The sequence below is a fragment of the Bufo bufo genome, chromosome 4 (genome assembly GCF_905171765.1).
Source record: "Bufo bufo chromosome 4, aBufBuf1.1, whole genome shotgun sequence".
Lineage (NCBI taxonomy): Eukaryota > Metazoa > Chordata > Amphibia > Anura > Bufonidae > Bufo > Bufo bufo.
In genome coordinates this window covers 226,047,003-226,072,700 of record NC_053392.1, presented here as the reverse complement: position 1 = coordinate 226,072,700, position 25,698 = coordinate 226,047,003, and the positions used below count along the sequence as shown (strand labels likewise).

General features: G+C 41.9%; 1 protein-coding gene across 2 annotated transcripts in view; it reads right to left on the bottom strand.

The window, feature by feature from the left end:
* LOC120997963 (probable cation-transporting ATPase 13A5) overlaps window positions 1–25,698 on the bottom strand; it is a 262,081-nt gene that overhangs the window by 65,224 nt on the left and 171,159 nt on the right. For both annotated transcript variants that reach the window (XM_040428345.1, XM_040428346.1), the window contains exons 21-22: window positions 25,407–25,486; window positions 6,321–6,363 (exon numbers count right to left, since the gene is read on the bottom strand). In XM_040428345.1, coding sequence (XP_040284279.1) covers window positions 6,321–6,363; window positions 25,407–25,486 — 123 coding nt within the window. The remainder of the gene's footprint in view (window positions 1–6,320; window positions 6,364–25,406; window positions 25,487–25,698) is intronic.

Genomic DNA, 25,698 nt, shown 5'->3' with positions numbered 1-25,698 from the left:
GATGGGAAAAGTAGTGCAGCAAAGGTCAGACAGATGCTGGTGGTAGGGGACTCTATTATTAGGAGGACAGACAGGGTCATCTGTCACCAAGACCGTGAATGCCGAACAGTGTGTTGTCTTCTGGGTTCTTGGGTTCGGCATATTGAGGATCGGATTGACATATTGCTGGGTGGGGCTGAGGAAGACCCGATGGTCATGGTGCACATTGGTACCAATGAAAAAGTCAGGGGGAGATGTAAGGTACTTAAAAAATATTTTAGGGAACTAGGAGAGAAGCTCAAGTCCAGGACCTCCAAGGTAGTGTTTTCAGAAATACTACCAGTGCCACGAGCGTCACCAGACAGACAACGGGAGCTTAGGGAGTTAAATAAGTGGCTCAGAAGATGGTGCAGGAAGGAAGGGTTTGGGTTCATGGAGAACTGGGCTGAGTTCTCTGTTGGCTACAGACTCTACAGTAGGGACGGGCTGCACCTTAATGGGGAGGGTGCAACTGCCCTGGGGGAAAAAATGGTTAGAATGCTGGATTAGCTTTTAAACTAGGATTTTGGGGGAGGGTGGGGGTCATACTAATAAGTGGGTAAATAGTGTAGATAGAGAGTGGGATATAGGAGGGGACAGTGGGGATTTAGTGTGGCTGGGGTTAGTGAGGAAAGTAGGGAGAAGACTGAGCAGAACTGTACACTGATGAAAAATAGAGCTGCTGGTAACAAGAACCTGTCACATACAAACATCAACCAAGGTAACCAAAAAATCCCGGATATACACTTTACAGTAAATAGTAATTTAAAATGTATCTTCTCAAATGCCAGAAGTCTAGCAAACAAAATAGGGGAGTTGGAGACTTTTACTAGAAGAACACAGAGATGTAATTGTGGCTGAGACATGGTTGGACTCTTCGTATGACTGGGCTGTTAATAGAGGATTTTCCACTATTTAGGAAAGACAGGGTCAATAGAAAAGGCAGTGGTGTGTGCTTATATATGAAGAGTGATCTGAAGACAAGTGTGAAAGAGGCAGTTGTGGGTGCGGATGGTGAGGATGTTGAAACCTTATGGTTGGAAGTTCAAAGGGATATAAACAATAAAAAATTAATACTAGGTGTAATCTATATACCCCCTAACATCACAGAAGAGATAGTAGCTCAACTGTATAACCAAATAGAGCGGGCTGCACAGGCTGGTACAGTGGTCATAATGGGAGATTTTAACTTCCCAGACATTGACTGGGGTCATGGTTCTGCCTCAACCGTAAAGGGGAGAAGATTCCTCAACTTGCTGCAGGACCGCTTTATGGGCCAGTTTATAGAAGCTCCCACTAGGGAATATGGTCTGTTGGATCTGGTAATTTCTAATGATGCAGAGCTTGTTGGAAATGTTACTGTTCGAGAAACACTAGGTAATAGGGACCACAATATAATGATATTCCCTCTAAATTCTAAGAAGCAAACTCTGTCAGGCAGAGCAAAAACAATGAATTTTAAAAAGGCTAATTTCCCTGGGTTGAGGGCAGCATTTCAGGGCATAGACTGAAAGCAGCTACTCTCACATTCTGTAATAATACTGAGGATAAATGGGAGAGCTTTAAATCCTCATCGAGTAATTGTACAATTTTTTTTATTCCTTTAACAAGTATAAAAGGCTAATATTAAACCCCCCATGGCTTACAGCTACTGTAAAAAGGACAATACACGTAAATTACAAAAAAGGCAATTAAAAAAATACAAATCTAAATGGTCAGCTGTAGCCTTTGAAGTTTACAAAGGGCTTAATAAAATCTGTAAAATGGAGATAAAATTTGCCGGAATACAGAATGGGCTCAGCATGCTAGTGGAACCTGCATTCCTTTAATAAAATGGAGGCCGACACCAAAGAGGTATTATATAGTGTGGGTTCGGCATGCATGAGGAGCCTGCATCCCCTGAATATAATGGAGGCCATTTTGGCACCATAAGAGGCATAATATAATGTGGGCTCGGCATGCATGTGGAACCTGCATTCCCTGAATATAATGGAGGCCAGTATGGCACCAGTTAATGTGGTATTTAGTGTTAGGTTCCCGTCTTACTGAGATCGGCCTGGACTTTTGGCAGACGGGCCCAAATAATTTTGTACAAAATGATTTGCCAAGCATCTCAAATTTATTAGCGTAACATTTGCACCAGAATACTTTCTATTATTTTGGCATTATTGTACTTTATTTGATTTGCAGAGTGCTGTTGCATTGTATATTTTTTTTGCCTTCGTGCTTTCAGCCATGGCAACAAGCACCTGCGCACTGGATGTGCTGACTGACCCCCAATTTTTCTTTGCAGTTTGTATTAAAGGGATAATATTAAACCCCCCATGGCTTACAGCTACTGTAAAAAGGGCAATACACGTAAATTACAAAAAAGGGGATTTAAAAAATACAAATCTGAATGGTCAGCTGTAGCCTTCGAAGTTTACAAAGGGCTTAATAAAACCTCTAAAATGGAGATAAAATTAGCAAAAATACAAAATGAACAGCAGGTAGTAAAAGAGAGCAAAACAAATCCCACAAAATTCTTTAACCCCTTAAGGACCTCCGCCGTACATGCACGGAGGAGGTCCGGTCCCCAAACATGGCGCCTGCTCGCACGTGCAGTGGGCACCTTAGCCGCGGGGTTTCTGCTGTTTTAAATAGCAGAGGCCCGTGGCACATGTATGCGATAAGCCATAAGGCTGATCGCATATATCTTATCCTTCAGATGCTGTGGTCAAATGTGACCACGGCATCTGATTAGCCCGGAACCGGAAGTCGCGCGCTTCCGATCCGGTAACAGTGTTCCCCGGCTGAGATTGGGGAACCCGTTACATTGCGATAATTGACCGAAGCCTAAAGCAGGCTTCATAGTCAATTAGATGACTATACCAATATAGGCCACTAGGTGGCAGACTTGTATTGGTATAGTGCAAATGAAGTCTTCAATGATGGCTATTAGTGTTGATTGAGCACCAAAGTGCTCGGATGCTCTGGCCGAACACATCGGGATGCTCGGGTGCTCTACAATGGAAGTGATAATCGAAGTCAATGGGAAAACCCGAACATTAAACCAGGCACCCTCTGCTCTGAAGAGGGGAGGGTGCCTGGTTCATAGGAAAAGCTCAGAAATTGATGGAAATACCACCAAAATGGTTCGGAAACACCATTGGGGATGTCTGGATGCATCATGGACTCCCAGGTCGCTGCTGGGAACAACGTTGACGAGTATGAGACTGATAATAATATTTTAAGTGATAACCAACATGGGTTTACCAAGGACAGAATTTGTCAGACTAACCTGATTTGCTTTTATGAGGAGATGAGTAGAAGCCTGGACAGAGGGGTGGCTGTGGATGTAGTGTTTCTGGATTTTGCAAAGGCTTTTGATACTGTCCCTCCTAGACATTTAATAGGTAAAGTAAGGTCTATATGTATAGTCTTTAAAGGGAACCTGTCATCAACTTTATGCTGACCTCAATGAAGGCAGCATAAAATAGTGACAGAAATGCTGATTTCAGCGGTGTGTCACTCATGAGCTAAAAGTAAGTGGTTGCCGAGAACCAGCATCATAATCATTACAGCCCAGGCCTTGAAAATAGTCAAATCTACTTGAGAAGAGTCATGGTTATTCATAATTTCCTGCACTCTCACTGATCTGCTGATGATTGGCAGTTCTCTCCTAGAGAGAAAGAGAAAACTAGGTAGAAGACTGTCAATCATCAGCAGGTGGGCAGGGAGAGCAGGAATTTATGAATAACCAGGACTCTTCTCAGGTGGCAGTGACTCTTTTCCAGGCCCAGTCTGCAATAATTGTGATGTTGGTTTTCGGCAACCACTTACTATTGACTTTTAAATGACAGACTGGTGAAATCAACTAACCTGTCTCTACTTTATGCTGCCTTTAGTATGGGCAGCACAAAGTTGATGACAGGTTCCCTTTAATAAGATTGAATTGGACCGTGTCCAGAGAGTTGTGGTCAATGATTCCTATTCAGAACAGTCCCGGGTTATAAGTGGTGTACCCCAAGGTTCAGATCCTCTGTTATTTAATTTATTTATTAATGATATAGAGGACAGGATTAATAACGCCATTTCTATTTTTGCAGATGACACTAAGCTATGTAGTACTGTGTAGTCTATGGAAGATGTCCATAAAATACAAACTGACTTGAACACTCTGAGAGATTGGGCATCAACTTGGCAAATGAGGTTCAATGTAGATAAATGTAAAGTTATGCATCTTGGTAGTAATAATATCTGTGCTTCATATGTCCTAGGGCTGTGATGGCTAACCTCCGGCACTCCAGCTGTGGTGAAACTACAACTCCCAAGATGCATACTTGCTTGGCTGTTCTCAGAACTTCATAGAAATGGATGGAGCATGCTGGGAGTTGTAGTTTCACCACAGCTGGAGTGCCGGAGGTTAGCCATCACTGTCCTAGGGGATGTAACACTGCGAGAGTCATTTATAGAGAAGGATTTGGGTGTCATTGTAGATGGTAGATTAAATAATAGCATACAATGTCAATCAGCTGCTTCTAAGGCTACCAGGATATTGGCATGCATTAAACGAGGCATGAACTCGCGGGGCAGGGATGTAATATCACTACTTTACAAAGCTTTGGTGTGGCCTCATCTGGAATATGCAGTGCAGTTCTGGGCACCAGTCCATAGAAAGGATGCCCAGGAGCTGGAGAGAGTACAGAGGAGAGCGACTAAACTGATAAGGGGCATGGAGAGTCTAAGTTATGAAAAAAGATTACAAGAATGAAATGTATTTGATCTTGAGAAAAGACTTTTAACGGGGGACATGACTAATCTATACAAATATATAAATGGGTCATATAAAAAAATACGGTGAAATACTGTTCCATGTAAAATGCCTTCGAAATACAAGGGGGCACTGCCTCCGACTGGAGAAGAAAAAGTTCAGTCTCCAGAAGCTTTAAAGCTTCTTTACTATAAGAACTGTGAATCTGTGGAATAGACTTCCTCAGGACTTGGTCACAGCAGGAACAGTGGACAGTTTTAAAAAGGGTTTAGATGAATTCTTCAAAGTAAATAACATCCATGCAAGTACTGTGTGATGCGCACTACACAAGTTTGGAATGGAGGCCTGAAAAAAGTGAAAAAGCCTTGACTTCAATATCGTCATAAGAAGCGTTGGCTTGAGTTTGCAAAAAAGTACGAACAATGGACAATAGAAGATTGGCAATAAGTGATTTGTAGCAATGAGACGAAAGTTAATAGAGTGGGTTCTGATGGGTTCAAATGGGTCTGGAAGAAACAAGGTAAAAGGGGGCTAACGGATTGAGAAATTGAAGAAACTGTCAAGTTTGGTGGAGGAAGCCTGATGATATGGAATTGTTTCACAGCCAAAGGCATGGGATTCTTGACCAGGATATAAGGTGGTCTCAATGCAGAGCTATTTGTGAGTATCCTACAGGATGAGTTACTTCATACACTCAAGTACTATAGGTATGAAAAGGACGGCATAGTGTCAATGACCCGAAGCATACATCAAGATTGACAAAGAAATGGTTTAATGACAACGAAGTAGAGGTGCTGGAATGCCTTCTACCCGACATCAACCCAATCTAACGCTTGTGAGTAGAGTTGAATAAAATGGTGTATTTGCACCCAACTGAGTTGACCGGTATGCACCAAAATTAGGAATGTGTAGAAGAGACCTGGGAACAGATTGTGGTCAATGCATGCTTGATTCAGGCAGTGATGAAAGCCAAAGGTGGATTTACAAAATAATACAAATTAACATTTTGAATTTTAGGAGCAGAACAGTAACAATGCACTTACATGACAAGAATCTGCATAACTAATCATATGCTAAAAAGTTGCAAGTCGAATTTATATATGAGATAACCAAGATGATTGTCTATAAAATTATGGTAATCTCACATTTGGAGCTGTAGTGGATGGTGAGATATGGAGCCTGAAAGTCAAAAGTTCAAAACATTGTTACCCTTTTGCTTGTCAGTGTAAGTACACCCATGTGCAATAAATAAGAGCAGGTGCTATTAGATCCACTTCTGCCACTCCTTAATCCACACCACCCTCCAAAAAAAAAGTACATTATTGGATGTTGTACTTCAAAATCAACTTATAGAAAACGATCCTCCTTTGCCGTGACATGTACAGTACTGTATAATGGGTGCTTGACATCATACTGTTTTATTCATGTTAAAAAATTTTTATTGATAAATAAAAGTAAAATTTTTATTATCCACTGTCCTTTTAATATTACTATAGTTACATTATTTCAGAAAGAACTTTCTATCTCCCTTATTTATAAATTTACTTACTGCACAGTCATTGGCTCCATCTCCACACATCCCCACGCAATAACTGGAAAAAAGAAATTGATATAGCACTTTAAAAGAAAATAATACACTGTAACATCTTAACTCTTGTAGTTGTTTTACAGTGAATTTGTCTTCATAAGAACATGAATAATGAGAAAGTTTCTGAGTTTTTCACATAGCAATTCAGATTTGAAGTTGATTTGAAGAAGTGTGTCCAAGCTTACAATGTCCATTGCATATGCAATTCTGTATCTCTGCTATGTTAGAGGGGTTAATGCATGATTATTGTAAAAAATTTAAATTGGCCATCTTGTAGTACTTGACAATTTATTTTCAACAAAGCTAGAACCAGCCTTGTACCTCACATGGATACAGAGGTCTTTCCAGTCATTGCTCCAATTACTCAATTAGATTTCATTTAGGCTGGCAGTTAGGAGGAGTTTCCTTGCTGCTGCAGCTCTCTCCCTGTTATTATCACAAAATATGTGTCTCCGGTGGCAGTTGAAGGATGGAACTGAGCATGTGTGACCACCTCAGCAAGGTAGACAGAGAAGTAAGGAGAAGAACAAAGAGCTTGTTGCACAATACAAGGTCTGCGGGGCTCTGGGGGAGGATCGGGGGGGAATCGCGGCACCATGCCTGCTCTTACCATCAGACAGCCATGCCGGGTAAGGGCAGCATTGTGCTGCATTGTCCACCTGCAGCTCCAAGCGATGCGATTGGCCGATTAATGTGTCTGTCACATCGCAGCGCAGGAAGCCATTATCAGCATCGGGGTGGGTCGGGAGGGGGTCAGGGGAAGGTGGCAGGTGCTGAAATGGTCAGCACCGGTCACCTCCGAGGTGAGGCAGGGGACACTAGTGTTTTGGGTCCCCTGCCAGCGCTGTGACTGGCAGGAACAACGCTCCAGCCAATGGCAGCGCTATAGCTGCACAGGAAGAGGCAGAACTTCCCTGCATGCAGTCATTCTAGCTGTTGACTGCATGCAGAGAGGTTCTGTGCTTTTCTGTGCTGCTTGTGGTTTGCTGGGACTTGTGGTTCACACCACAGTGCTTTTAACCCCTTTCCTGCTAAAAACAAGGAAGAACATCTGGAATAGCTGCACAGATTATTATATATATTTTTTTCATTTGCAGCTGTTCCAGATCCCTAAACCACCCTCCATCCCTGTCCCTTCCCTCCCCTTTTTTCTTAATGACGCCATTCAGCCCCTGCACTTTTTTGGGTCATTTTATTTTATTTTTTTCAATTTTATAGCTCTGCACCACTTGTTCTTCATGCGAGCTGTGACCACCAAGTGCTGTTCAGTGCATACCTACCTGATCACCACCTGGGGATTATTTGACAGATTTTTTGGTAAATTTTTAATTTTGTTTGGTTAAAAAAGGAAAAAGTAGTTAGGGATAGATTATATATATATATATATATATATATATATATATATACACACACACACACACACACACACACAGTCAGGTCCATAAATATTGGGACATCGACACAATTCTAAATTTTTTGTCTCTATACACCACCACAATGGATTTGAAATGAAACAAACAAGATATGCTTTAACTGCAGACTGTCAGCTTTAATTTGAGGGTATTTACATCCACATCAGGTGAACGGTGCATGAATTACAACAGTTTGCATATGTGCCTCCCACTTGTTAAGGGACCAAAAGTAATGGGACAGAATAATAATCATAAATCAAACTTTCACTTTTTAATACTTGGTTGCAAATCATTTGCAGTCAATTACAGCCTGAAGTCTGGAAGACATAGACATCACCAGATGTTGGGTTTCATCCCTGGTGATGCTCTGCCAGGCCTCTGCTGCAACTGTCTTCAGTTCCTGCTTGTTCTTGGGGTATTTTCCCTTCAGTTTTGTCTTCAGTTTTGTCTTCAGCAAGTGAGATGCATGCTCAATCGGATTCAGGTCAGGTGATTGACTTGGCCATTGCATAACATTCCACTTCTTAACCTTAAAAAACTCTTTGGTTGCTTTTGCAGTATGCCTAGGGTCATTGTCCATCTGCACTGTGAAGCACCGTCCAATGAGTTCTGAAGCATTTGGCTGAATGTGAGCAGAAACACTTCAGAATTCATCCTGCTGCTTTTTTCAGCAGTCACATCATCAATAAATACAAGAGAACCAGTTCCATTGGCAGCCATACATGCCCACGCCATGACACTACCACCACCATGCTTCACTGATGAGGTGGTATGCTTAGGATCATGAGCAGTTCCTTTCCTTCTCCATACTCTTCTCTTCCCATCACTCTGGTACAAGTTGATCTTGGTCTCATCTGTCCATAGGATGTTGTTCCTGAACTGTGAAGGCTTTTTTAGATGTCGTTTGGCAAACTCTAATCTGGCCTTCCTGTTTTTGAGGCTCACCAAAGGTTTACATCTTGTGGTGAACCTTCTGTATTTACTCTGGTGAAGTCTTCTCCTGATTGTTGACTTTGACACACATACACCTACCTCCTGGAGAGTGTTCTTGATCTGGCCAACTGTTGTGAAGGGTGTTTTCTTCACCAGGGAAAGAATTCTTCGGTCATCTACCACAGTTGTTTTCTGTGGTCTTCCGGGTCTTTTGGTGTTGCTGAGCTCACCGGTGTGTTCCTTCTTTTTAAGAATGTTCCAAACTGTTGTTTTTCTCCACGCCTAATGTTTTTGCTATCTCTCTGATGGGTTTGTGGTGTTTTTTCAGCCTAATGATTGCTTGCTTCACTGATAGTGACAGCTCTTTGGAGCTCATCTTGAGAGTTGACAGCAACAGATTCCAAAAGAAAATAGCACACGTGAAATGAACTATGGACTTTTTATCTGCTCATTGTAATTGGGATAATGAGGGAATAACACACGTCTGGCCATGGAACAGCTGAGAAGCCAGTTGCCCCATTACTTTTGGTCCCTTAACAAGTGGGAGGCACATATGCAAACTGATGTAATTCCTGCACCGTTCACCTAATTTGGATGTAAATACCCTCAAATTAAAGATGACAGTCTGCAGTTAAAGCACATCTTGTTCATTTCATTTAAAATCCATTGTGGTGGTGTATAGAGCCAAAAATGTTAGAATTGTGTTGGTGTCCCAATATTTATGGACCTGACTATATATATATATATATATATATATATATAGAGAGAGAGAGAGAGAGAGAGAGAGAGTTAGTTCTATATTTCTATATACAGTGCTGCCCATAATTATTCATACCCCTGGCAAATTTTGAGTTACTTTTATTCAACCAGCAAATAATTTTTTGATGGGAAATTACATAGGTGTCTCCCAAAAGATAATAAGACGATGTACATTATTGTGGGGAAAAAAACACTTCTCAGCTTTTATTTACATTTGAGCAAAAATTGCCCAGTCCAAAATCATTCATACCCTTCTCAATAATCAATAGAAAAGCCTTTATTGGCTATTACAGCAATCAAACTCTTCCTATAATTGCAGACCAGCTTTTTGCATGTCTCCACAGGTATTTTTGCCCATTCATCTTTAGCAATGAGCTCCAAATCTTTCAGGTTGGAGGGTCTTCTTGCCATCACCCTGATCTTTAGCTCCCTCCACAGATTCTCAATTGGATTCAAGTCTGGACTCTGGCTGGGCCACTCCAAAATGTTAATGTTGATGTCTGCTAACCATTTCTTCACCACTTTTGCTGTGTGTTTTGGGTCATTGTCATGCTGAAATGTCCACTGGTGCCCAAGGCCAAGTTTCTCTGCAGACTGCCTGATGTTGTCGTTGAGAATCCTCATGTATTGGTCTTTTTTCATGGTGCCATTTGCTGTGATTAGGTTCACTGGTCCATTGTCTGAAAAACACCCCCAAAGCATTAGGTTCCCACCACCATATTTGACAGTGGGGAGGGTGTTCTTTGGGTTGAAGGCTTCTCCTTTTTTACGCCAAATGAAGGAAACATCATTGTGACCAAACAATTAAATTTTTGTTTCATCTGACCATAATACAGAAGACCAGAAGTCTTCTTCTTTGTCCAGATGAGCATTTGCAAAGGCCAAGCGAGCTTTTGTGTGCCTTATCTGGAGAAGTGGCGTCCTCCTTGGTCTGCATCCGTGGAACCCAGCAGTGTGCAGTGTCCGTTGGATTGTCTGCCTTGAGACATTGCCACCAGCAGAGCCCAGATTCACCAGGGTGGCCTTGGTGGTGATCCTTGGATTCTTTTTCACCTCTCTATCCTCCTGGCCAGCACAGGTGTCACTTTTGGCTTCCGACCACGTCCTCTGAGATTTTCCACAGTGAGGAACATCTTGTATTTTTTAATAATACTTTGCACTGTAGCCACTGGAACTTGAAAACATTTAGGAATGGCCTTGTAGCCCCTTCCTGACTTGTGAGCAGCCACAATGCACAGCCGCAGGTCCTCACTAAGATCCTTTGTCTTAGCCATGACTGTCCACAAACCAACTGCAGAGAGCTGCTGTTTTTCACCTGTTAAGTTGATTAAAACAGCTGTTCCCAATTGATCAGGGTAATTAGGATGCCTTAAAACAGCTTGGACTATTTTTTGAATGGTATAGAACTTCTGATTTTCCTACAGACTGTGACAGTTTGTGAAGGGTATGAATAATTTTGGACTGGACACTTTTTGCTCAAATGTAAATAAAAGCTGCGAATTTTTTTTTTTTCACAATAATGCCTCTTGTACATCGTCTTATTATCTTTTGGGAGACACCTATGTCATTTCCCGTCAAAAAATTACTTGCTGGTTGAATAAAAGTAACTTTGCCAGGGGTATGAATAATTATGGGCAGCACTGTATATAGATATAGCTTCCATTTTTAGCCAGTATTCACTTTTTTAACACTGTAGTGAATTTTTCTACTACAGTTTTTGCACGCGCGCACGATCTGTGTGCGTGCTGCAGAGCACTGATCAGTAGTGTGCTCACTTGTTCAGTAGAATCTGCACATTTTTGAGGTTTTGTTTATTGTTTTCATTTTTTTGGTGTGAAAATAGAGCTGCAGTTATTGGTAGTACTGTAAGTGTAAAAAGAACTGTAGTTAGTTAGAGATATATATAAATTTCACTTAGTGTCAGTTTAGGTTTTTTGCACGAACGCACCATCTGCGTACGTGCATTTTGCAACCACTGAGCACCGATCAGTAGTGTCCGTTTTTGATCGCGTCTGCTCAGTTTGCACTGCAAAACTTATTTTTTTGGCAGAAAGGTCTTTTTTTTTTTTCTTTTTTTTTTGCAACTTCTAAATTTTCTTCTAAATTTAATTTCAAATTTATTACAAGCCCCTTCACATGTGAAAAGACTACATACACACCCCTCATACTAAATAAAGGTTTACACATTTCACACGTCACACCCCAATAAAATAAATGTCCCATTCATCCCAAAAATGAGTATACTCAGCTAAAGAGGCATATGTATGCCATCCTTGCCTCCGATACTAAGTCTGCCAGTAAGGGAGAAGAGGATGTCACTTTTCTCTACTCCTCTACCCTCTAATCATCATCATCATCATCCGCTGATGAGGGACCCTTTAGAAGGCACCCCAGGGTAGCAGAGGAGGCAGCCCCCCAGAGTGAGCCCACATGGACTCCACCCCCTGATGATTATCAGCCCCAAATTCCTGAGTTTGTGGGCAACTCAGGAATTCAGACCGACTGTACGGGCTTCTCTGAAGATTTTGTAAATTTAATGGTGGCCCAAACCAACTTATACGCTCAACAATTTATTTCCCAGAACCCCACAACGCCATACGCTAGACCCCAAGGCTGGACCTTAGTAAGTGCAGCAGAGATGACGACATTCTGGGGACTCGTGCTGCATATAGACGTAGTAAAGAAGCCAAACGTTAGACAATATTGGAGTTCAGACATTTTCTTCCAGACTCCAATTTACAGTCAGACCATGACCCAGAAATGATTTTAATCAATTCGGAAGTTCCTACACTACAATGACAATGCACAGTGCCCACCCCAAAACGACCCAACATTTGGCCGTCTATTCAAAGTTGGGCCTGTTATTGACAGTTTGGTGAAGTGTAAAACCCTGATAAAAATGTATGTGTAGATGAGTCCTTATTACTGTTCAAAGGGATGATTAAATTCCACCAGTACCTGCCTAGTAAACGGGCAAGGTATGGCATTAAGTTATACAAACTTTGTGAGAGTAGCTCCGGGTACACCCACAAGTTCCATGTTCATGAAGGGAAAGATTCCCGGATAGAACCCCCAGAAAGCCCCCCCCCCCATCCTACGAGTTAATGGGAAGATTGTGTGGGACTTACTGTACCCACTGCTGGATAAAGGTTACCACCTCTATGTGGATAACTATTATTCCAGCATACCCCTATTCAGGTCCCTAACTGCCAGAGGTACTGTGGCTTGCGGCACAGTATGCAAAAATCAGAGAGACCTTCCTAGATCCCTGGTAGGGAAACCACTGAGAATGGGTAAAAGTAGGGCTCTCCTCCAGGATAACATGCTGATGGTTAAGTACAAGGACAAGAGGGACGTCCTTGTACTGACCAACATTCACACTAACGCCACCTCCCGTGCTCCTGTACGAGGTACCACTACCACTGTCCCCAAACCAGTTTGTATGCTGGACTACAGTATAACAGGCACATGGGAGGGGTAGATCTTTCAGATCAACTTCAGAAGCCCTACAGTGCCACACGCAAAACAAAAGTGTGGTACAAAAAGCTGGCCATACACATTATACAGATGGCAATGTGCAATGCTCACGTGCTATTTCATTCTGCAGGCCACAGAGGTGGTTATCAAGGCCCTAATTTTTCAAACCCAGGCTGGGGAGGGTCCTAGTACTTCAGGAAGTTACGGTGCCCGTGTTGTACCAGGGCAATATTTTCCTTCAGAGAGCAATGAAGGGAAGGACCCCAAAAAGATGCAGGGTGTGTTCCAAAAGGGGGATAAGAAAAGACACCATTTACCACTGCGAAACCTGCCCTGAAAAACCTGGGGTATGCATGCAGGATATTTTAGAATATACCACGCATCCATGGAGTATTAATTTAACTCCATCCTTTATGCTCCCTGTAATATTTCCACTTTATATGTTTGATTTAGTCCACCTCGCTTGCATATCCACTTTCCAACAACCTCTACATATTATTTTCTGTGAGACAACTGTTAGGTCATAAAACGCCCGTTCCACCCCTTAAAATGTTCGTACGGGGGTGTGGTTTCCAAAATGGGGTCACTTCTTGGGGTTTTTAGTTTCTAGGGACCTCAGGAATTTTTTAAATGCAACATGGCAGCTAAAATCCATGTCTGTTTATTCAGGCCTGCAAAAACCATATTTTTCACTTTGGCCCATACAGCAGGCTACAAGCACATATGGGGTGTTTGCAAAAAGGGGAGAAAATAGGGAACATATACTTGGGTGCATTTTCTCCTTTAACCCCTTATGAAATTGAAAAATTTGGGTCTGCTAGTAATTTTTCATTTTTACAAATGTGTGCTTTGAAATGCTGTCACAAGCTTTTCTGTCTTCTGTAAAACCATATTTTGCACTTTGCCTCTAGAGCCCTGTCGTGCGCCCATACAGCATGCTACAAGCACATATGCGGTGTTTGCAAAAAGGGGAGAAAATGGAGAACATATACTTGGGTGCATTTTCTCCTGTAACCCCTTTTGAAAGTGAAAAATTGCTGTCTGCTAGTAATTTTTCTTTTTTACAAATGTGTGCTTTGAAATGCTGTCACAAGTGTTTCAGTCTTCTCTGAAACACCTGTTTGCTGAAAAGTACCCTTTCTACCACTTCAAATGTTCGTATGGGGGTGCTGTTTCTGAAATGGGGTCACTTGTTGTGGTTTTTCATTTCTGGGGAACTCAGAAATGTATTTAATGCAACATGGTAGCTAAAATCCATGTCTGTTTATTCAGGCCTGCAAAAACCATATTTAGCTGTTTGACTCTAGAGCCCTGCCATGCGGCGATACATCATTTTTTGAGCACATATGGGGTGTTGGTGTATTCGGGGGAAAAAGGGGAACAAAATGTGGGGTGCATTTTGTCCTGTTACTCCTTGTGAAAGTGAAAAATGTGGGTGTAAATCGACTTTTTCTGGAATAAAATAGTAATTTTTAATTTTCACGGCCAAGCGTTCCTTAAATCTGTGAAACGCCTGATGGGTCAAAGTGCTCACTACACACCTTGCAATATTCCTTGAGGGGTGTAGTTTCAGAAATGGGGTCACTTTTTGGGGGTTTCCACTGTAGGGCCACCTCAGGGTGTCTTCACATGCGACATAGCTTCCAATTACCATTCCAGATAAATCCTCTATCCTAACACCATATGGTGCTCCTTGCACTCTGAAGTCTGCTGTGCGCCCATACATAATTTTTTAAGCACCTATGGGGTATTGGAGTATTCAGGGAGAAATGGGGAACAAAATATGGGGTGCATTTTGTCCTGTTACCCCATAAAAGTGAAAAATGTGGGTGTAAAGCAACTTTTTCAGAAAAAAATTTGAATTTTTTATTTTCACAGCCAAGCGTTTCTTAATTCTGTGAAACGCCTGATGGGTTTAATGTTGGGTGTAAAGCAACGTTTTCAGTTTGGAAACTGCACCCCTCAGGAAATTTTTAAGGGGTGTAGTGATCATTCTGACCCCACAGGTGTTTTCCAGAAATGAACGTGTAGTGCATGGTGAAAAGTGAATATGTAAGTTGTGTGGAGTATATCAGAGTGTAAAGTGGTTACAGGATGCATAAAGCATACAAATGTGTGATACACTTTGAAGCAATCCTTTATGCAATCCTTTATGCAGAGGCCAGGTTTTTCAGGGCTTTTCAGGGCAGGATAAATGGTTTCCTTTCTTATCCTCCTTTTCAAATACATGATGCATCTTTCACTTTTGAAGAATTAAGGCCTTGATCCTCACCTCTTAAAACTGAAGGAATTTTTCACTCTGGCCTGCAGATCGCATTAACTCATAAGCATTATACAATGCCATCTATACTTTGTACACGGCCAGCTTTTTGTACCATATCTTTGTTTTCCGCATGGCACTGTATGACTTCTGAACTTGATCTGAAAGATTAACCCTTCTAATGTTTCTATTGAAGTCCAGGATGCAGTCTGGCATGGGGGTAGTGGTACCTCGTATAGGGGCTGGGGTGCTAGTGTTACCGTGAACTGTCAGTACAAGGATATCCCTCTTCTCCTTGTACTTAAAGGGAACCTGTCACTAGGATTTTGCGTATAGAGCTGAGGACATGGGCTGCTAGATGGCCGCTAGCACATCCGCAATACCCAGTCCCCATAGCTCTGTGTGCTTTTATTGTGTAAAAAAAGCCGATTTGATACATATGCAATCAAACCATTAACCTGAGATGAGTCCTGTATGTGAGATGAGTCAGGGTCAGGACTCTTCTCAGGTTAATTTGCATATGTATCAAATCGTTTTTTATACACAATAAAAGCACACAGAGCTATGGGGACTGGGTATTGCGGATATGCTAGCGGCAATATAGCAACCCATGTCCTCAGCTCTATACACAAAATCCCGGTGACAGGTTCCCTTTAACTACCCACATGCTCTCATACTGGAGAGTCCTGCTTTTGCCCTTTGAGTGGTCTCTAGTGGGATCTGGGAGGCCCCTCAGATTTTTGTGTATTGTGCTGCAAGCTACAGTACCTCTGGAACTAAGGGACTTAAACAGGGTTAGGCTGGTGTAATAGTTATCCGTATAGAGGTGGTAATCCTGATCCAGCAGTAAGTCCCACACTATTTTCCCACTAACTTCTAGGATGTGGGACATGCTGAGGGTTCAGTCCAGGTGTCTTTACCTTCATAAACCTGGAAATTGTGGGTGTACCCAAAGTACACTCAAACAGCTTATAGATTTTAATGCCATACATTGCCCTCTTGCTGGGCAGGTCTTGGTGAAATTTTACCATCCCTTTAAAAAGTAAAACAAACTTATCTATGCAGATTTTTTGGGTAGTGTACACCTCAGCAAACTTGATGTGAGAGTAGTTGAGGACTGGCCTAATTTGCTAATTTTAAATAGCTGGTAAAATCTTGGGTCATTTAGGGGTGGGCATTGTTCGCTGTCATTGTAATGTAAAAACTTTAGAATTGCTCAAATAGTGAACGGTTCATTGCCATACAGTGAACTGTAGTGTGGTACTAATTAATAAAGATGAGCAATCAATCAGTTCGTACCAAACCAGGTTTGTAGACGAACCTCAAACCTTTTCCGGTTTAGTTTTGTACAAATCCAGTAAAATTGCATGTAACACCATTTTAGTGCATATGTTGACGGGAAAAAAGCACTAGGGAGATAGAAGAAGGGATCACACATGACCCTGAGAGAAAGGGGGGGACTTGCTCTCATTGGCTCCCAGGCTGGCAGACAGACTGGATGAGCCAATCAGTGCTGCAGCAGGCAGGGAGGTGCCCTAGCAGAACGTTATTCTGTGGGTGGATGGGTCTTACAGTGTCTGCAAGAAAAACAATCTTAGGGAGTCAGAGACAGTCAGAAATCAGTCAAGCTTATATTCTACTGCCAGGGACATTGAAGAGAAAGGCTAGAATTACAGCTGAAGAATAATTGTCTGTGTAGAATAGGGAGGCAGGAAAGCTGTCAGCCAAGGAGTGAAAAGTGAGGAGCTGAGGTTGCCTTTGCCTCCCAGCAGAACTGCAGTTGCTGCAAACCTCGAAAAGAAAATACTTAATTTTTTTTCCCATTTTCACAGAAATCTTTCTTTTTGCTGGGGTAAATTTAGAATAACACATAATATACTAGTGAGAACTCTGTGGCAGGTCATCTCACACATTTAATTTAGTTTTTTGGATTTCATGTGGAAAACTGTATAAATCAGTGACTGATAATGTAATATTAGGGCTAAATCCATTTATTGTGTCCACATACACACAGTTTTTGGGGGGAGAGGGAGTTATTAAATTAAACCAGCATATAGGTGGTCAGTACACCAATACACAAAATAGTGCAAAAATGTACTGCCCCCAGCGAGTGATAACGTGAAATTAAATATCAGACCTCAATTTTCTATTTATTCTATCTACTCATGGTTTGAATAAAATTTTTTGATGGTTTGTTCAATTTAATGAAACCAGCATATAGGTGATCACTACAATAATACGCAGGGTAGTGCACCACATGATATGTGAGTGATAACGTGATATCATGCATCGGGCCTGGGAGCACTAGAGAGAGAGGGATTAGACATCATGAGACCTACAACCACCCTCATTGCCACTGCCACCACTCCTATCCTCTCCAGATCCAGACACCATATCTCCCCTGCTGGCCAGCGTACTGTACGTGTAAATAAAAATCTACTGTTGAAAGGCAGAATACATAAGTGTTTATCAGATATGGGGTATACAGTAACCTGTGATTTTTCTTAAAATAAAATTTTGATATGTCATAGTGACATATAAAACGTTTTGATCGCTGGGTCCTGAGTGCTTATACCCTCACCAATTACTAAATTGGAGAAAAAGAAGCATTCACACAGAGCACTGTCTCTCTTTGCTGCTGAAAATGGGCTTTAGACACTTCTTTCTCCTCATTTTACCAAATGTTGGGGATGTCATTATGCTGCATAAAAAATACAGGTACATTTTAACCCCCATTAAGGACCTAGGACAAGAATGCTCATCCTAAACTGTGGGTACTTGCGCACCAGATCGAGCAATCTCATCCTGTGGTCCTTCCCCTGCCCCACATGCGATCCTTGATCAGCAGCAGGGCCTGGCTGTTACTCATAGTCGTGCCCCTGCTGCATCCACCAGCATCAGTGACAACACTGATGCAAGTGGATTAACATCTCATATGCCACGGTCAGCACTGACCACGGCATACGGTAGGTTCTTGCTCCCTCACCTGATCCATTGGGTCTGCCCGCTGTGTTGACGAGGACCCGATGGTTGCCATGGCAGCTCCGAGCCTTTCAAAGGCCTTGAAGCCTGGCAGCTAAGGAGCAAATTGTCAGTGTATAGGAACACCATGCAAAAAATAATTAAAAAAACGGTGCCAAAAAAGCCATTTTTGTCACCTTATCACAAAAAGTGTAATACCAAACGATCAAAAAGTCGTATGTACCCCAAAATAGTACCAATCAAACTGTCACCTCATGCTGCAAAAATGTGTAAGACAATCACCCAAAAAAATAAAAAAATATGGCTTTCAGAAAATGGAGACACAAAAAGACAATAGTTTTTCTTTCAATAAATGCTTTTATTGTAAAAAAAAACTAAATAAATATAAAAAATAAGACAAAGTTGGTATTTCCGTGTCCTTAACATCCTGCTTTATAAAAATATCACATGATCTACCCCCTACGGTGAATAATAAAAAAAAAAAATTGAAATCTGTGTGAAAACAACCATCTTTTGGTCACCTTGCCTGAAAAAGTTTAATATTGACCAAAAAATTATTTGTACCCAAAAATGGTACCAATTAAAACGTCAACTCTTCCCACAAAAGCCCCTACACAGGATGATTGGCAGAAAAAACCCAAAAACATGGCTTTCAGAAAAAGAAAAGTAGACATTTTTGGTATTGTCATGTCCGTAACAACCTGCTGTATAAAAATAGCACATGGTCTAACCTGTCAGGTGAACGCCGTAAAAAACAAAAGCTAAAAACTGTCATAGAACCTTGCCTCACAAAAAGCGTAATATGGAACAAACAAAAATCATATGTACCCCAAAATAATCAATAAAACTGTTTCTTATTCCATCATTTCTGAAATTGGGTCACTTTTTGGGAGTTTCTAGTCTAGGGATGCATCAGAGGGTCTTTAACCACTTCAGCCCCCAGTGCTTAAACACCCTGAAAGACCAGGCCACTTTTTACACTTCTGACCTACACTACTTTCACCGTTTATTGCTCGGTCATGCAACTTACCACCCAAATGAATTTTACCTCCTTTTCTTCTCACTAATAGAGCTTTCATTTGGTGGTATTTCATTGCTGCTGACATTTTTACTTTTTTTGTTATTAATCGAAATTTAACGATTTTTTTGCAAAAAAATGACATTTTTCACTTTCAGTTGTAAAATTTTGCAAAAAAAACGACATCCATATAGAAATTTTGCTCTAAATTTATAGTTCTACATGTCTTTGATAAAAAAAAATGTTTGGGTAAAAAAAAAATGGTTTGGGTAAAAGTTATAGCGTTTACAAACTATGGTACATAAATGTGAATTTCCGCTTTTTGAAGCAGCTCTGACTTTCTGAGCACCTGTCATGTTTCCTGAGGTTCTACAATGCCCAGACAGTACAAACACCCCACAAATGACCCCATTTCTGAAAGTACACACCCTAAGGTATTCGCTGATGGGCATAGTGAGTTCATAGAACTTTTTATTTTTTGTCACAAGTTAGCGGAAAATTATGATTTTTTTTTTTTTTTTTTCTTACAAAGTCTCATATTCCACTAACTTGTGACAAAAAATAAAAAGTTCTATGAACTCACTATGCCCATCAGCGAATACCTTGGGGTCTCTTCTTTCCAAAATGGGGTCACTTGTGGGGTAGTTATACTGCCCTGGCATTCTAGGGGCCCAAATGTGTGGTAAGGAGTTTGAAATCAAATTCTGTAAAAAATGACCTGTGAAATCCGAAAGGTGCTCTTTGGAATATGGGCCCCTTTGCCCACCTAGGCTGCAAAAAAGTGTCACACATCTGGTATCTCCGTACTCAGGAGAAGGTGGGGAATGTGTTTTGGGGTGTCATTTTATATATACCCATGCTGGGTGAGAGAAATATCTTGGCAAAAGACAACTTTTCCCATTTTTTTATACAAAGTTGTCATTTGACCAAGATATTTATCTCACCCAGCATGGGTATATGTAAAAAGACACCCCAAAACACATTCCTCAACTTCTCCTGAGTACGGGGATACCAGATGTGTGACACTTTTTTGCAGCCTAGGTGGGCAAAGGGGCCCATATTCCAAAGAGCACCTTTCGGATTTCACTCCTCATTTTTTCCTGAATTTGATTTCAAACTCCTTACCACACATTTGGGCCCCTAGAATACCAGGGCAGTATAACTACCCCACAAGTGACCCCATTTTGGAAAGAAGACACCCCAAGGTATTCCGTGAGGGGCATGGCGAGTTCCTAGAATTTTTTATTTTTTGTCACAAGTTAGTGGAAAATGATGATTTTTTTTTTTTTTTTTTTTTCATACAAAGTCTCATATTCCACAAACTTGTGACAAAAAATAAAAACTTCCATGAACTCACTATGCCCATCAGCGAATACCTTGGGGTCTCTTCTTTCCAAAATGGGGTCACTTGTGGGGTAGTTATACTGCCCTGGCATTCTAGGGGCCCAAATGTGTGGTAAGTAGGTAAATGACCTGTGAAATCCGAAAGGTGCTCTTTGGAATGTGGGCCCCTTTGCCCACCTAGGCTGCAAAAAAGTGTCACACATCTGGTATCTCTGTATTCAGGAGAAGTTGAGGAATGTGTTTTGGGGTGTCTTTTTACATATACCCATGCTGGGTGAGATAAATATCTTGGTCAAATGACAACTTTGTATAAAAAAATGGGAAAAGTTGTCTTTTGCCAAGATATTTCTCTCACCCAGCATGGGTATATGTAAAATGACACCCCAAAACACATTCCCCAACTTCTCCCGATTACGGAGATACCAGATGTGTGACACTTTTTTGCAGCCTAGGTGGGCAAAGGGGCCCATATTCAAAAGAGCACCTTTCGGATTTCACAGGTCATTTTTTACAGAATTTGATTTCAAACTCCTTACCACACATTTGGGCCCCTAGAATGCCAGGGCAGTATAACTACCCCACAAGTGACCCCATTTTGGAAAGAAGAGACCCCAAGGTATTCGCTGATGGGCATAGTGAGTTCATGGAACTTTTTATTTTTTGTCACAAGTTAGTGGAATATGAGACTTTGTATGAAACAAAAAAAAAAAAAAAAATAAGCATTTTCCACTAACTTGTGACAAAAAATAAAAAATTCTAGGAACTCGCCATGCCCCTCACGGAATACCTTGGGGTGTCTTCTTTCCAAAATGGGGTCACTTGTGGGGTAGTTATACTGCCCTGGCATTTTCCAGGGGCCCTAATGTGTGGTAAGTAGGTAAATGACCTGTGAAATCCTAAAGGTGCTCTTTGGAATATGGGCCCCTTTGCCCACCTAGGCTGCAAAAAAGTGTCACACATGTGGTATCGCCGTATTCAGGAGAAGTTGGGGAATGTGTTTTGGGGTGTCATTTTACATATACCCATGCTGGGTGAGAGAAATATCTTGGCAAAAGACAACTTTTCCCATTTTTTTATACAAAGTTGGCATTTGACCAAGATATTTCTCTCACGCAGCATGGGTATATGTAAAATGACACCCCAAAACACATTCCACAACTTCTCCTGAGTACGGCGATACCAGATGTGTGACACTTTTTTGCAGCCTAGATGCGCAAAGGTGCCCAAATTCCTTTTAGGAGGGCATTTTTAGACATTTGGATACCAGACTTCTTCTCACGCTTTGGGGCCCCTAGAATGCCAGGGCAGTATAAATACCCCACATGTGACCCCATTTTGGAAAGAAGACACCCCAAGGTATTCAATGAGGGGCATGGCGAGTTCATAGAAATTTTTTTTTTTTTGGCACAAGTTAGCGGAAATTGATATTTTTAATTTTTTTCTCACAAAGTCTCCCGTTCCGCTAACTTGGGACAAAAATTTCAATCTTTCATGGACTCAATATGCCCCTCACGGAATACCTGGGGGTGTCTTCTTTCCGAAATGGGGTCACATGTGGGGTATTTATACTGCCCTGGCATTCTAGGGGCCCTAAAGCGTGAGAAGAAGTCTGAAATATAAATGTCTAAAAAATTTTACGCATTTGGATTCCGTGAGGGGTATGGTGAGTTCATGTGAGATTTTATTTTTTGACACAAGTTAGTGGAATATGAGACTTTGTAAGAAAAAAATAAATAAATTCCGCTAACTTGGGCCAAAAAAATATCTGAATGGAGCCTTACAGAGGGGTGATCAATGACAGGGGGGGTGATCAATGACAGGGGGGGTGATCAATGACAGGGGGGTGATCAATGACAGGGGGGTTGATCAATGACAGGGGGGTTGATCAATGACAGGGGGGTGATCAGGGAGTCTATATGGGGTGATCACCACAGTCATTGATCACGCCCCTGTAAGGCTTCATTCAGACGTCCGGATGCGTTTTGCGGATCCGATCCATCTATCAGTGGATCCGTAAAAATCATGCGGACGTCTGAATGGAGCTTTACAGGGGGGTAATCAATGACAGGGGGGTAATCAATGACAGGGGGGTGCTCAGGGAGTCTATATGGGGTGATCACCACAGTCATTGATCACGCCCCTGTAAGGCTTCATTCAGACGTCCGGATGCGTTTTGCGGATCCGATCCATCTATCAGTGCATCCGTAAAAATCATGCGGACATCTGAATGGAGCTTTACAGGGGGGTAATCAATGACAGGGGGGTGATCAGGGAGTCTATATGGGGTGATCACCACAGTCATTGATCATGCCCCTGTAAGGCTTCATTCAGACGTCCGGATGCGTTTTGCGGATCGGATCCATCTATCAGTGCATCCGTAAAAATCATGCGGACATCTGAATGGAGCTTTACAGGGGGGTGATCAGGGAGTCTATATGGGGTGATCACCACAGTCATTGATCATGCCCCTGTAAGGCTTCATTCAGACGTCCGGATGCGTTTTGCGGATCGGATCCATCTATCAGTGCATCCGTAAAAATCATGCGGACATCTGAATGGAGCTTTACAGGGGGGTGATCAGGGAGTCTATATGGGGTGATCACCACAGTCATTGATCATGCCCCTGTAAGGCTTCATTCAGACGTCCGGATGCGTTTTGCGGATCGGATCCATCTATCAGTGCATCCGTAAAAATCATGCGGACATCTGAATGGAGCTTTACAGGGGGGTGATCAGGGAGTCTATATGGGGTGATCACCACAGTCATTGATCATGCCCCTGTAAGGCTTCATTCAGACGTCCGGATGCGTTTTGCGGATCGGATCCATCTATCAGTGCATCCGTAAAAATCATGCGGACATCTGAATGGAGCTTTACAGGGGGGTGATCAGGGAGTCTATATGGGGTGATCACCACAGTCATTGATCATGCCCCTGTAAGGCTTCATTCAGACGTCCGGATGCGTTTTGCGGATCCGATCCATCTATCAGTGGATCCGTAAAAATCATGCGGACGTCTGAATGGAGCTTTACAGGGGGTTGATCAATGACAGGGGTGTAATCAATGACAGGGGGGGTGATCAGGGAGTCTATATGGGGTGATAACCACAGTCATTGATCACGCCCCTGTAAGGCTTCATTCAGACGTCCGGATGCGTTTTGCGGATCCGATCCATCTATCAGTGGATCCGTAAAAATCATGCGGACATCTGAATGGAGCTTTACAGGGGGGTAATCAATGACAGGGGGGTGATCAATGACAGGGGGGTGATAAGGGAGTCTATATGGGGTGATCAGGGGCTAATAAGGGGTTAATAAGTGACGGGGGGGGGTGGAGTGTAGTGTAGTGGTGCTTGGTGGGACTTTACTGAGCTACCTGTGTCCTCTGGTGGTCGATCCAAACAAATGGGACCACCAGAGGACCAGGTAGCAGGTATATTAGACGCTGTTATCAAAACAGCGTCTAATATACCTGTTAGGGGTTAAAAAAAACACATCTCCAGCCTGCCAGCGAACGATCGCCGCTGGCAGGCTGGAGATCAACTCTCTTACCTTCCGTTCCTGTGAGCGCGCGCGCCTGTGTGCGCGCGTTCACAGGAAATCTCGGCCATCGCGAGATGACGCATATATGCGTGACTCTGCGCAGGGCTGCCACCTCCGGAACGCGATCCTGCGTTAGGCGGTCCGGAGGTGGTTAAATGTCACATAACTTAAAATTATCCCAGTGAAATCTGCCCTCCAAAATCTATAGGGTGCTCCTTTCCTTCTGCGCCCTGCTGTGTGCCCATACAGTAGTTTACGACCACATATAGGGTTTTTCCATAAACTGCATAATCAGGGTAATATTGAGTTTTCTTTCGCTGTTAACCCTTGATTAAAATGGAAAATATGCCAAAGTGAAATTTAAAAATGTCATCTCCTTTTTCCTTTAATTCTTGAGGGACACCTAAAGAGTCAACAAAATTTGCAAAATAAGTTTTGAAAATCAGTTTGAGGGGTGTAGTTTCTAAAATGGGGTAATTTATGGGTGGTTTCCACTATGTAAGACCCACAAAGTGACTTCATACCTGAACTTGATCCTTAAAAAAGTGGGTTTCAAACTTTTCTTAAAAATGTAAAAATGTTTCTAAAATTCTAAGTCCCATAGCATCCTAAGAAAATAAAATTACATTTACAAAATGATGAAAACATGAAAGTGGACATACCGTTTGGGAAATCTAAAGTAATAACTGTTTTATGATGTATCACTATCTTCCATAAAAGCAGAGAAATTCAAATTAAAAAAAATTGCTATTTTTAAAAAAATATTGTAATGAATAAAGGTGAATTATATTTTACTAAAATTTACCACTAGCTTGAAGTGCAATGTATTGTGAGAATTCTCATAATGGTTTGGATGAGTAAAAGCATTCCCACGTTATTACCACATACAGTGACACTTGACACGGCATGGTCCTTTAAGGTGAAAAATTGCAAGGTCCTTAAGAGGTTAAATGCTATGTAACTTAAAAATGTTTGCAAATACCAGAAGTTATTTCCATATACCAGGGGCATAGCTATAGGGGAAGCAGGGGAAGCTGCTGCTTTGGGGCCAGAACTCAGAAGGGGCCAATCCAGAAGGAGGACTAAAAGATTTTATTGTCAGAGCCCCCTCAATAGTATTATACAATGACATTATATACAGTGACACTGTAGGAAACGGATGGAGTGGCTGCTGGACATCGTCTGACTTGCCACAGGAGTGAGGGTTATGAAGAAGTTACTGGGCGGGAAGGTCTCCTTTCAAAAATTTGCTATGGGGCCCCAGTCATTTCCAGTTACGCTACTGCCATAAACTAATTATAAAACTACAAAAATACTTACTCAAGCTTTTGAAGTTCATCAATGATTGTTGATTTCTGTCCTGGTGACATTCGTGCGAAAACTGTGACATTCATTAATATCTGTAAAGTTTTGCAAAAGGGTTAGATGTTATTACAATGGTTTTCCAAGCTCTAGATATTCATTACCATCTTCAGGAGAGGACATCAAAATCAGATTGGTGGGATTCCGACACCCCACCAATCGGATGTTTTCAGGGGCTGCCTGGGCCTGAAACAAAACAGCGGATGGAGTCGGAAGCAGAAGGTTCAGTACACTGTCTGTTGACTATGTC